The sequence below is a fragment of the Condylura cristata genome, unplaced genomic scaffold, assembly GCF_000260355.1.
Source record: "Condylura cristata isolate star-nosed mole 26May11 unplaced genomic scaffold, ConCri1.0 scaffold00020, whole genome shotgun sequence".
NCBI classification, from domain to species: Eukaryota; Metazoa; Chordata; class Mammalia; order Eulipotyphla; family Talpidae; genus Condylura; species Condylura cristata.
The window spans coordinates 2,655,047-2,667,187 of record NW_004567121.1 but is presented as its reverse complement, the minus strand read 5'-3'; the positions used below and the strand labels follow the sequence as shown (position 1 = coordinate 2,667,187).

Sequence of the window (12,141 nt, the reverse complement as noted above, 5' to 3'; positions counted from 1 at the left end):
ATGGCAGCTGTTATCTGATTTGTAATTTGATTTTGTTCCTTCACCCCAGACTGGAGTGGCTCCTTGCTTCCCTTTCATGAACTTGTGGCAGCTTTTGGCCTATACTCTGGGCTAACCCTGTTTGGCTGGACATTTACCCACAAGGATATGGGTAACTTTCTTCTCGCTTATGCACACTAACCTATGAAAGTTCATTTACACTAAGTATGTTTTGTCTTTGTGTGTATGGGAACTGGATTCCATACCAAGTAGCCACTTGGGGTAGGGGAAGACGACTAGGCAGTGATTTGGTGCTGCCAAGATGAAAGAACAGTTCAAAGAGGAAGCAGAGAGCATGATGCAGTACAGTATGATGTTTTTTGCCAACAAAGACCTCACATATTTATTGCTGAGTCAATTTACTAGGTGCAGAAACATACAAACATCGGGAAAAATAACTTTCCAAACATGTCCAAACAGTGATGTTTTCAGCACGATGTGGTGATGCTAGCGATCTTGATGTAGCACGAACATGTGTCGCCTCACATGCAGCTCTCTCTACAGGCCCAGCTTGGTTCTTCTCCAGTGTCTCCTCTTGGAATTGTATCTGATTTTGTTCCCAGTTTTCATTCGAATCCACTGGGGAATGGGACGGTTCTGCTTTTGTTTCTTCGCCAGGAACCGCTTGATCCTGAAAGTCTTGTGAGATGACATAGTGAGAAGAGTCACGTGCACACAACCTGATGGGAAAGAAAAGGTGAGGCTATTTTTGTTTTAAAAATTCCAATGCAACAGAAATTGGAGAGAACAAAGGCAGGCAACGGGGAGGGGCCCTAATAGAGAAGTTGTGAGGACAAACAGAAGATGGCCTGTCATGAGACTCTGTCCTCCACATGTGACAGAAGCTAATCCTTGAAACTCTGCAAGCTAATAGCAGCCTGGCTAGGAATGGATCTACCGCAGAACCAGTGTGAGTTATGCTGACATGACTGCCTTGCAAGGAGCCTACATTTGTATGTCATCGTGCCATGATTTCATCGTAAAACAAGCATATAGCAAAAAGTTCTCAGTTCCTGCAAAGTCAGTCATCAGGTAGGGTCCATACATAGTCTACGATGCTGCCACAGTTCAGCTGACCTGTAGCCCGTAGCTTTTAATCACTGTATCGAACTGCCTCTTGGGGAAAACAAAAGCATTGTCTCCTAAGGTGAAAACCTAGAAGGGAACAAAGCCTACTTAGAAATAGATACCAGATAATAAATTAGAAAATCAATTTTGTCACAATAGTCAACTCTTTAATATAGCTGCATAGCACATGTATGTTGTTTATTGGTTCACTCTTGGAACCAACAGCATAGTGACTGCCATATGACATTTTGCTACATGAAGAAGTGAATGAATGAATGAAGTAGTTCAAAGGTATGTCTTACTGGGTGAACTGATGTTTCAGGTACACAGAGAACTACCACTTATTGACTCCTTTCTCCATGTAGGAAATTATGTTTACCGGAGTCATTTGATTTAGCCTCATTCTAACTCTGGCTCTATGTACATATTCTAGCCTAGGTCAGAGGCATTTCACCATTCAATATGCAGGTCCCAAGGGTCTTTTGGATGACCCAGAGCTCTTCTTTCCTAGTACATGAGCTCAGGCAAACTGAGGATTTCTGGGACTAACCAAAGATAATCACCAAATCCCTTTGTTCCAAACAGGCATGTCAATGCTCTATACTCCTGCCCATGGTACCTCCACAGGCACACCTCGCCTTATGCTCCACCTCCGGCAATAGCCTCGCAGCTGTGCTCCCCATGTCCAGTCCTCCATAGACCCCCATCATCCATCTTACCCAATACTGTGAGGCTCAGCCTGAAGACCAGAGCTATGAGAAAGCCCCTGTTCTGAGGGACTAGAGTAAGATGGCCTGGTTTTGAAGTAGGTGAGACCAAGCAAGTAAATCATCTTCTTTGGGTCTCAACTTCTTCATTGGCAAAATACAGACAACCATTTTATTTCACGGAGATAACATATGAAGTGGCACTCTGAGAATGCCTGTCATATATAAAAGTTTTTGCTTAGCCTAAATGTTGGTCCCTCGAATCAAATACCTGCTATTAAGCTGCAAGAAAGAAATCCCAACAGGAGAAACCTAGTAGGTTTCTGAGTAAAGTAAAAACTCTTCACAATTATTTTTAATAAAGAGCTCTTTATTAAATATCTATCTCTAATTATTTATATTATCTTGTCTTATTCCTAACATTCACTCCACATTCAGCTGGGCTGAGCTCCTAACATTTCCTAAGATTTGCTCCTGTCTTCCTACTTTCAGACTTTTCCTCTTTTATTTTTTTGGGTATCTCTCTGAGATCCCTCACACTCTACCTGTACTGAAATCCTAGCCAGTCTTTACATCACAAGGTAAAGCTTCACTCATCTAATCACTAGTGGTTTCTCTGATCTTCCTCTTGTACTCTGACTACAATCAGCATTTTAACTGCAGCTGCTGTGTTTTTTCTCCCACAACACTAGAAATTCTCAGGGATTCATTTTTTTTTTGTTTATAAATACACAAAAATAGGGAGCGCTTATTTACACTAAAAGATCCAAAATGTAATTAGACAGTCTATGAAGTTTTTTAATTACAATTTGATTTTTTTTTTAAAAAAAGATTTATTTCATTTAGTTATGCACACAAGAGCTGCAGTGTAGGGATGGGAGTGAGAGGACTCACCAGAGACAGAATGAAGACTAAAACAGGTGAACTGACTGAAACACACTGCTGAGGGAGCAGTAGATGAGAAAGGAGAGGTCTGCTGCACCATCTGGGTCACCTCACAGTGGCTGGTGATAGCTTGATAGCACAGTGTCTAACCCCTGTGCCACCAGAGGGGTCACTATGGTGCATTTAATGCCTCCAGTACTTTACAAAATTGCTTTGCTCACAATATCCATTAATATGGTGTTATAACAGAAAGAAGTCAAAGAAAAGATAAATATTACTTCCCACAATTGCCACAATAGCCCTACAAGTACTTATTAGAATACTAGAGCTTTTTCTACAGCTAGGGCTGCCAGGCCCAGGCCAGGGGTTCTGTTTTCTAAGGTTATATTTGGCTGATTCTGGCCAATCCCCATGTGCTCTACCCAACCAGCCCAACATGGCTTGAAAACCCAGCTCAGGCTCCCTTCATCCTTGTCCCAGGTACTCCTGAGAGCTGCCTTATCTCCCTGGTAGTATTCAGGTGCACTTCTGTGGGCTCTCATGGCCCACTACACCTCTATCATTGCATTTCATACCCCAGATATTTGTCTTTTGCCTGGAAAGCTACAGCATCCTAGCGGCTGGTCCGAATATGTAGGCTACTCATGCAGCACATGGTGTTCATTCAGTAAACCTTTGAGAAGCAGTGAAGGATTGTTAGGCATAGGCAGAGACATTTTTGTCCACTGCATGGTTCCAGATCTACTTCCAACATCTACTTTCAGGCAGAATGACATAGCAGCTAAGAGTGCCCAGCCCTGGCTCAAATCTAAGTACTTCCACTTAGTAGTAGGTGATCTAGAGCAATTCCTTAACTTTTCTGTATTTCATTTCTTCATCTGGATTCTCCAGGACTGAAAATACTACTTGATTCATAGGACAGCTCTCCGAGGGTCTAACAAATCAAACATTCCAAACACAAGAGGCACCAGGCATGTGTTGGCTCTATTTTTTTTTTTTAAGTTTATTTTTACATCATTTTGCACATTTTTTTTTTCATCTCCATTGTAATCCCCACGGGTTTCCCATCACCAAATCACCCCTGTGCCACCACCATAGTCCCGTGCCTTTCCCTCCCTCCCCCCCCCCCGTTTTTGATCCCATTCCCCACTCCACCCCCACAGAATGTCTCTGGTCTATGGTTGTTCATTATTTTTGTTATTTTCTCGCCTGGTCCATTATACTCCTGCTATGAGTGAAACCATCCGGTATTTTTCTTTCTCTCTCTGGCTTATCTCACTAAGCATGATCTTTTCCAGTTCCATCCAAGTTGCTGCAAAAGACATGTGTTTCTCTTTTTTGGTTGCTGAGTAATATTCCATTGTATATATGTACCACATCTTTCTAATACAGTCATCTACTTTTGGGCATTTGGGCTGCTTCCATGTTTTTCCAATTGTAAATAAAGCAGCAATAAACATGGGGGTACAAGTATCTTTTTCAATCAGTGTTTTTGTGTCTTTTGGGTAGATACCTAGGAGTGGGATTGCTGGGTCGTAGGGAAGCTCCATGTTTAGCAGTTTGAGGAACCTCCAAACAGTTTTCCATAGTGGTTGTACTAGTTTGCATTCCCACCAGCAATGCAGGAGAGTTCCTTTTTCTCCACATCCTTGGTGTTGGCTCTATTTTTAAGTGCTACTTGTATGATGGAAGTGAACTCTTCTACTGGTTATTTCCCAGGTGTCTTACATGGACAGCATACATGCATCTGAGACATGCATCTTTCCCAAGCCCTTGCTTATCCAACTCTAATTCACTCTCATGGTCCCTTCCTCTTGGTATTTGGTCTTCTATAAGAGGTGTCTACCTGCTGCTGGGGCTCTGTGACTCAGTGGCTTCTGCGAGTTTGGTAAGACCCTCCCTCCCTGTCTTAGAGCACAGGCATGCCGAGCCAGCAGTAAATGTCTTTCTTCCAGTGTAACTTGGAGCTGGTCAGGTCTGAACCATAAGCTGGGGATCTGGGAAGAGGGTGAGTAGTTAGGAAAAGGAGAAAAAACTAGGAGAGGAAAAATCAAGTTCCCATAAATATAAGTTTATTTCTTAAGCAACAGAAACAAAGCACTATGAAAAGCTATCTGCAGCACTGCAGCATGAGTTCAACTCCTGGCCAGAGAGGTGATCCACATGGCACAGCAGCCCGCTGTTCCCCGTAGCAGTGTATTTCAGTCAATCTGCTTGTTCTGCTCCCCACTTTGTCTCTGGTTAATCCTCTCACACCATGCACCTCTGACCTGTACCCCAGTTCTTAAAAAAAAGTTTATTTCTGAATTCTTAATTGTATTCCACTGATTGATTATCTATCTATCTATCTATCTATCTATCTATCTATCTATCTATCTATCTATCTATCTATCTAGCAAGCATAGAACAGGGGGTGAGAGAATTCACAAGAGACAGAATGGGGAACAGAAGAGACAGATCTACTGAAATACACTGTTAAGGGGAGCAGCAGGCAGGACAGGAGAGGTCTGCTGCACCACCATGTGAATTAGCTCCCTGGCGGGGGATTGAACTCAGGTTGCAGAGGTGAAAGTGCTGAAACTTTATTAACCTCTAAGGCACCAGGTAAGTCCTATTTCTTTTAATCTTAAAATAAACTGGCTCAAGCCTCACACTACATGTTATGAAGACAAGCACATTTCCCTACTGCCAGGAATGTGAGACTTCTCAGGGACATATTTCCCCATTACCTCTTGTACAAACGCCTTGTGTTCAAATTCTTTTTTAGTTCTGGGTCTTATCTTCTACAACCTACCTAGCTCATTCCATCCCAACTTTCCTTGGACACCATCTCCATTCCTGCATCTTCTTGAGTATCACAAATACAAGTGTGTAAATGATTTGACTAAAAGAATGAAGAACCCTGAAAAGTTTATATGGACAGCAATTAAAAAAAAAAAACAAACAGTTTAAACATCACTCCCTAAAAGTATTAGCTACTCTCTGTGAAGGGATTTTTTTCTTTGCTTATGCTTCTCTTCAGCTTTGGCTAAGTGTCATCTTCCGGGGCTTCCTAGATCTCCTTCTTTTTCCTTTCCTACAAAGAGCCTCTAATTCCTACTCCTCTTTCCTCCTGTACTTCAGTTTTCCCCTTGAATTAACAAGGTTCATGAGACTCCCCAACCTCACACTTTTCAACAAGACCCATGAAGTCTCCCCCAACAGAATAATTTCATCTCTGAGGTAAACGCTGTCCCTTTCCTGGGGGTGGGGGTTGGGATTGGGTGGGGGGTAGGGTAGGGGACACCCGGCGGTCACTGTCACTCTGTGTTCCCATACATGCCTTCATTGACAATTCCCTCTGCTTCCGGGCCGTTGTCTCTGCGTTTCTCATACAAACCCATGGTTAAACGGTCTCTCTTGGACGGAGACAGACAGACAGACACACACACACACACACACACACACACACACACACACAGACACGGTTAGATTTCAGGACTTACCGGCGGCAGCGAGCGCTAGGGACGGCGGGTAAGCAAGCGTCCGTTCGTTACGACGTGCAGAATCTGCGGTCCCAAGGCCGGGGCCGAGAGGGGCCAAAGGAAAGGGCGTAAAACCTAAGTGAAAGCCGAAGCACGCGGGATCCTGGGACCCGGGATGCGCTAGGCACGCGCCCAACCAGTCCCCGAAGACCAGGCCGCAGCGAAATAGTACGCACTCTCCGGACGCAGCTTCGCCCTACTTCCGGCGCGCGACCCGGAAGCGGAAGGGGGTGCATTACTTTCTGCTTCCTGCGCGTCCGTCCTGCGTCGTTCCCGCTCCGCTGTGGACTACTTAACGGCGGTTCGCAGCGTGCGGTCCCGGGGAGCATTCCTAAGGGCTCGGTGCAGCCGCAGCCATGGCGGATGTGACCGCTCGTAGCCTGCAGTACGAGTACAAGGCGGTGCGTGTGGGCTGGGGAGAACTCGGGTCGGGGGAGCTACGGGGTGGGCAGGAGGCTGAGGGGAGTCCCAAGTCTGAAGGCCTATAGAATGGCGAAAGGAAACGGAAAATCGAGAAGGTGGGGCACACGATCTGTGACCAGCTCCGTGGGGCCTGGGGCAAGCTGGATAGGCAAAGAGCTCTCATAGGAGGGTTTGTTCCCTGTCCCCTCAGCACTATACCCGTGAGGGATTAGGCTTTGACAAAATAGGCATCGGAGCACCCGGAGACATAACAGGAGGGATAAGGACTGGAACCCCGGGAGACATGGGATCCCCGGGAAGCATAACGAGAGAAAAGTCAACATCAAGAAGCCTATGACCTAATTCCCAGTTAATCTGTATCTGTCACCCTCCAACCATCCTTCTCCACCCCCCCAACTTCTCCCAGGTGTGCTTATTTTGGGCAGTGTTAGGAGCTGGGATTGCTTAGCTGTTTTAATTGGATATAGGATTTAATTCTGCCCTTTCTTTGCTCATGTGTCCAAATAGCCCAATGCTATTTCTTTTTAAGATAACTCTTTTTACTTGGACAAACTATTATTGTTATTATTATTGCCATTAGTTGGTTCCAGTGTTAGAGGACTTTGCCCTGTTTATGCCAGAGTTTCCATAATTTTATAATCTTTCCAGAACTCGAATCTTGTCCTCCAAGCTGACCGCTCTCTCATTGACCGGACCCGCCGAGATGAGCCCACAGGAGAGGTGTTATCCCTGGTTGGGAAACTGGAGGGTACCCGAATGGGAGATAAAGCTCAACGGACCAAACCACAGTTGCAGGAGGAAAGAAGAGCCAAGTAAGTATAAAGGGATAATGATGTATCTTCAGATTCAAATTTTATCCTCCTCTTCAGCATTTTAGCTGAAATGCATAGTGCAAGATGAGACATCAGTAGCATAAGAAAATTTAGTATGGTAAAAGCAATGAGAGTTAAAAGGTTCTTTAGTATTAACAAGTGTATCAAAGTAGAAAACCATGTTTACACCTTTCTCTAGCATGTATTTCTGGTAGATCTGGTAGTGAGATCTTAATTTTTTCATTTTTCAGACTCTTGCTATGCCCTTGGATCTAACTTTAGTTTTCATCCTTCTGTTACTGACTTTCCATTTTTACTTCTTTTTATGCTGTTGCCCACTTCATATTCATTTTGTTGTTATACCCAAGCATCCATAGTATGAAAGAAAGATTTTTTTTTTGGCTGGATGGTTTTTTATGTTTGGGGAGATATATTTGAAAACTTAAAAAAAAAAAATCATGCTCTCCCTGGTGCAGTGTTGTGGAGCTGTCAGCAGCTGCTGCAGCGTGACTTTGATCCCTGTCCAGGGGGATGACCCACATGGTGTGACAGATCTCTTTTGTCCTTTCTGCCGCTTTTGTCAACAGTGTTTTTTATCAATCCACTTGTTTTGCTCCCCACTGTGTCTCTGATGAATCCTCTCACCGCCCCTGCACCTCTGGCCTGTACCCCGGTTCTGCATACATACATAAATAAACTTTTTTAAAAAAATCATTGAACTTTATCTCACCATTATCTTTTAACTCTGATCCATTGCTGTTCTTCCTTCCATGATGAAGTCTCAATTATTTGTAGGCCCAGATTTGATTAAAGTAGTTATATTTGAAGTCATTTAGTATATTATTGGATTCTACATTGTAGGGCATGACATCTTTTCTAGTTTTGTTACATTTTTGGGAAATCAATGACAATAAATTCTTTTGGAGCTTTGAACTGGGGTACAGGCCAGAGATGCGGAGGGTGAAAGGATTCACCCAGAACAGAGTGGGGAGCAGAACAGGCAGATCGACGAAGTACACTGCTGAGGGGAGCAGCGGGTGGGTCAGGAGAGGTCTGCCTCGCCATGTGGACCTCCTCCGGGGCAGGCAGGATCAAACTCATGTGGAAGTGGCTTAAGCTTCTTAGTGCAGTGCTTTAACCCGTTGCGTCACCAGGGAGGGCCTCTCATAATGTTTTAATGCATCTAGTGAGAGGATGGTAGGGGATTACCTTTCAGTTACTGTAATTTCATAAAGACTACTACAAATGAGGATGCCAAGTAGGAAATGTTTGTTGAGGTATATATCCGTGTATTTACATATTAACATGTGTGCCTTGAAGCTGAGAAGGAGATGAGGTGGGGTTGCCTTTGGGAGGGAAGGCTCTGCTGTTCAGTATCACACTCTGTCCATTAGGCGAAGAAAGCGTGATGAGGACCGGCATGATATCAACAAGATGAAGGGTTATACTCTCCTGTCAGAGGGCATTGATGAGATGGTGGGCATCATCTATAAGCCAAAAACTAAAGAGACCCGGGAGACCTATGAGGTGCTGCTCAGCTTCATCCAGGCTGCACTTGGGGACCAGGTAAGGTGGCCAGAGGGTAAGACTATGTTTTTGGAGAGGGTGGGGTCACAACTGGGAGGCATCAGAGAACCCTTGGCCCTGAATTTTCTGTATAGGCTCTACCATTTTGCAGATGTGGCTACAGCTTATTGAACACTTACTTTATGTGGAATAGCACTTTACATGTCTCTTTCAAGCCTCACAAGAACTAATTATGTGAGTAGGTGCTATTAATACTTCTTTTCACTTTACAGAAGAGAGGTGTTAGGCACGGAATAGTTGTTTTCCCAGGTCATAGAAGTATTTGCAAGAGCTAGATATTAACATGATAGTCTATAGCCAGAATTTGTGCTCTTGACCAGTATATGTGTGTGATATTTATGAGTCTCTGAGACTTTTTAGTGAAGTGGGTACTAGAGGAGGTGAGAACAAAGAATTACCATAAGTTTTCAGGCTTGAGGAGGACTGCTGAGTGTTCTTTCTCTGGGAGACACGGCACACTGTGTGAAAGCCATGTCTTCCTAGGAGCTTCCTGAGACCAACTGCCTAATCTTTAATGAATCTTCATTCCTGTAGCTGCTGGTGGCCTTTTTTTATTAATGTTGATGAAAACAGAATCTGGTATGATTCCCTTTAACATCCTGTTGTCATATAAAGCTGGTCAGTGATGTTCTGTGTGTTATTGTTCTAAATGTGGTTTTTCTGCTTTTGTTTTGCCACCAGCCACGTGATATCCTTTGTGGGGCAGCTGATGAAGTTCTAGCTGTGCTAAAGAATGAAAAGCTTCGGGACAAGGAAAGGCGAAAGGAGATTGACCTACTGCTGGGTCAGACAGATGATACTAGATACCATGTGTTAGTGAACTTGGGCAAAAAGATCACAGACTATGGTGGAGACAAGGAAATCCAGAATATGGGTAAATGAATTCTTCCGATCACATTGACTCCTAAACGTGATTTTCTAGCATCAGTGTTAAAATGTCTGAAGTGTTGGTTTCTACACTACTTGGTGTTTATTGAAGAGTTATGTTTATGGATTCAGAAACCCTAGATTCCAGCAGCCATTTCTCACTGAGACACTTTTGTTGTCTAATACATGTGAGAAAACTTGGGCAGAATTGGGAGTGGGAGTTGAGGTGGTTGAGCAATGAGAGCTAGGCCACATCCAGAACTGCGGGTTGGAGAAGGCTGGATTGTAGTTCTTTTCTATGGATCGTACAAGTGTCTTTGTGAGTTCTTAGAATATAGATCTATCCTGAGGAGAGACAACTCAGACAGTGGGAGGGAAATGAGCTCCATAGTGCCTTGTTTCACTAATCAGTCACTGTCTTTTTTCTGTTTCCTCATCATTACAGATGACAATATTGATGAGACATACGGTGTGAATGTACAGTTTGAGTCTGATGAGGAGGTGAGTGATAAAGCAGGTGAACATAGTTTACTGATTTTTGGAATTGTTTAGGTGAGGGGACTATTCTAAGGTAAAGAAGATCCCTAAAAGCCAGATTAATTTTATGGTGCTGTAAGTGTTCAATTTGGGCATAAAAATTACTCTGCTAAAAAAATGTTTATCGTTCTCTTTAAGTTTTATAAAATACATTTAAATTATTAAATACAAGTAAATATAATTTAAAATATCTCTAGTGGGTCAGCATAAACAAAGATAGAAAGACAAAAGATAAAGTAATAGTGTATAACCTCATTGGGGTATATGCTGCTGTGTTTTACTGGATTTTAAAATTCTAATAATCCCTCCTTATCTGCAGTTTCAATTTCCATCATCAGTTGCATATAAATTATTATATGTAGTGAAATATCTAAAGAGAGATCACATTCATGTAATCTTTATTATAGCATATTATTTATAATTGCCCTTTTTTATTGTTAATTTCTTAATTATGCCTAATTTACAAATTCTGTTTTTTTCACTGGTATGTATGTGTAGGAAAACACAGCATATGTGGTTTCTTACTACCCACAGTTTCAGGCATCCATTGGGGGTCACGAACTGTATCCTCCGTGGACAGACTTAGTCTGGTCATTTCCCACTTTGCAGTACCAGTTGCTACTGACAGTTTGAAAAGCATGTGCATTTGCCCAAAAGGCATATTTTGTATATGGTTGTTTAATTAACAGTTGCAGCAGCCACTGAGGTTAATGTTCTTCATCTAATCAGAAATTTCTGAGTATTACTAAATAGGAATAAATAGGGCACTTGAAAAAAAATTGCCAGTTTGCTTTGGGAATCTCAGTATATGTGTGAGGGAGGGGTTACCTCCTGAAAGGAAAAATGCTGACTCTGGAAATTAAACTAGGATAGGAAGTAGGGGTAGCACAGAAAAGCCAGAGAAAAGCGTAATGAACTGCAAGCCAAAAGGTTGGAATTTTAGTCATGTAACTTGGGCAGGTCATTTTGCCTCAGTTTCTCCATCTGTCAAATGAAGTGATTGAAGTAGATGACTGCTAAGCCCCTTCTTTTGGTGTATTTAATAAGATATTATCATTTTAAAGGAACACTTTGCTCTTTCCAAAACATTTGTTTCACAGTACTTGCTAAATACTTGCTTTTAAGAAGACACCAGGCTAAGCATACACAATGTGAGCAAGTGATGAGCAAGCTAAGTTTGGTCTTACCTTTCTGGGTCATTGTGGGCTTTGCCAGGCATGCTTCTGCATAGCTCTAATTTCTTCTTTCCTGTTAGCTAATAGCTGGTTTTGTTTTTTCATTTGTTATTGTTTGTATTTAGAGAGTTTATGATCCAGTTGGTTGCCTTTGTGGCAGCCTAACACGAAGCAGAAAGAGTGGAATGAATGAAGAAGTAGATTGAATTCTAGTGAATTCAATTCAAGTGGACTGAGAGTCATGAGGTTATTCGATTAAATGTAGTCCTGGAATAGGGTTGGTGCTGGTTCCAGTAAACTGTTGGTTTCACCCCAGTGCCATCGATCTACCCATGGAACTAATTTTTTTTTTTTTAAAGATTTATTCATACAGAACTGGGGTACAGGCCAGAGATGTGGTGGGTGAGAGGATTCTCCAGAGACAGCGTGGGGTACAGAACAGGCAGATCAACGAAGCACACTGCTGAGGGGAGCAGCGGGTGGGTCAGGAGAGGTCTGCCACGCCATGTGGATCTCC

General features: G+C 42.9%; 2 protein-coding genes across 2 annotated transcripts in view; one reads left to right on the top strand and one right to left on the bottom strand.

The window, feature by feature from the left end:
• Positions 1-353: 353 nt before the first annotated feature.
• LOC105853869 (60S ribosomal protein L39) lies at positions 354-6,407 on the bottom strand. The gene is made up of 2 exons (XM_012727324.1): positions 6,185-6,407; positions 354-719 (listed from the first exon to the last, which is right to left on the bottom strand). Exon 2 carries the CDS (start codon positions 691-693, stop codon positions 538-540), a length of 156 nt encoding a protein of 51 aa, XP_012582778.1. The 5' UTR covers positions 694-719; positions 6,185-6,407; the 3' UTR covers positions 354-537.
• Positions 6,408-6,507: 100 nt separating this feature from the next.
• The window catches only part of SNRNP200 (small nuclear ribonucleoprotein 200kDa (U5)), a 27,070-nt gene continuing 21,436 nt past the window's right edge, over positions 6,508-12,141 (top strand). Inside the window, exons 1-5 of the mRNA XM_004686129.2 lie at positions 6,508-6,624; positions 7,295-7,458; positions 8,853-9,024; positions 9,727-9,919; positions 10,358-10,413. Of these exons, the coding sequence (XP_004686186.1) occupies positions 6,580-6,624; positions 7,295-7,458; positions 8,853-9,024; positions 9,727-9,919; positions 10,358-10,413 (630 nt within the window). The 5' untranslated portion in view covers positions 6,508-6,579. The remainder of the gene's footprint in view (positions 6,625-7,294; positions 7,459-8,852; positions 9,025-9,726; positions 9,920-10,357; positions 10,414-12,141) is intronic.

Coding starts and splice junctions, on each gene's coding strand:
- LOC105853869 (XM_012727324.1), bottom strand. CDS start 693: ATGTCATCTCACAAGACTTTCAGGATCAAGCGGTTCCTGGCGAAGAAA.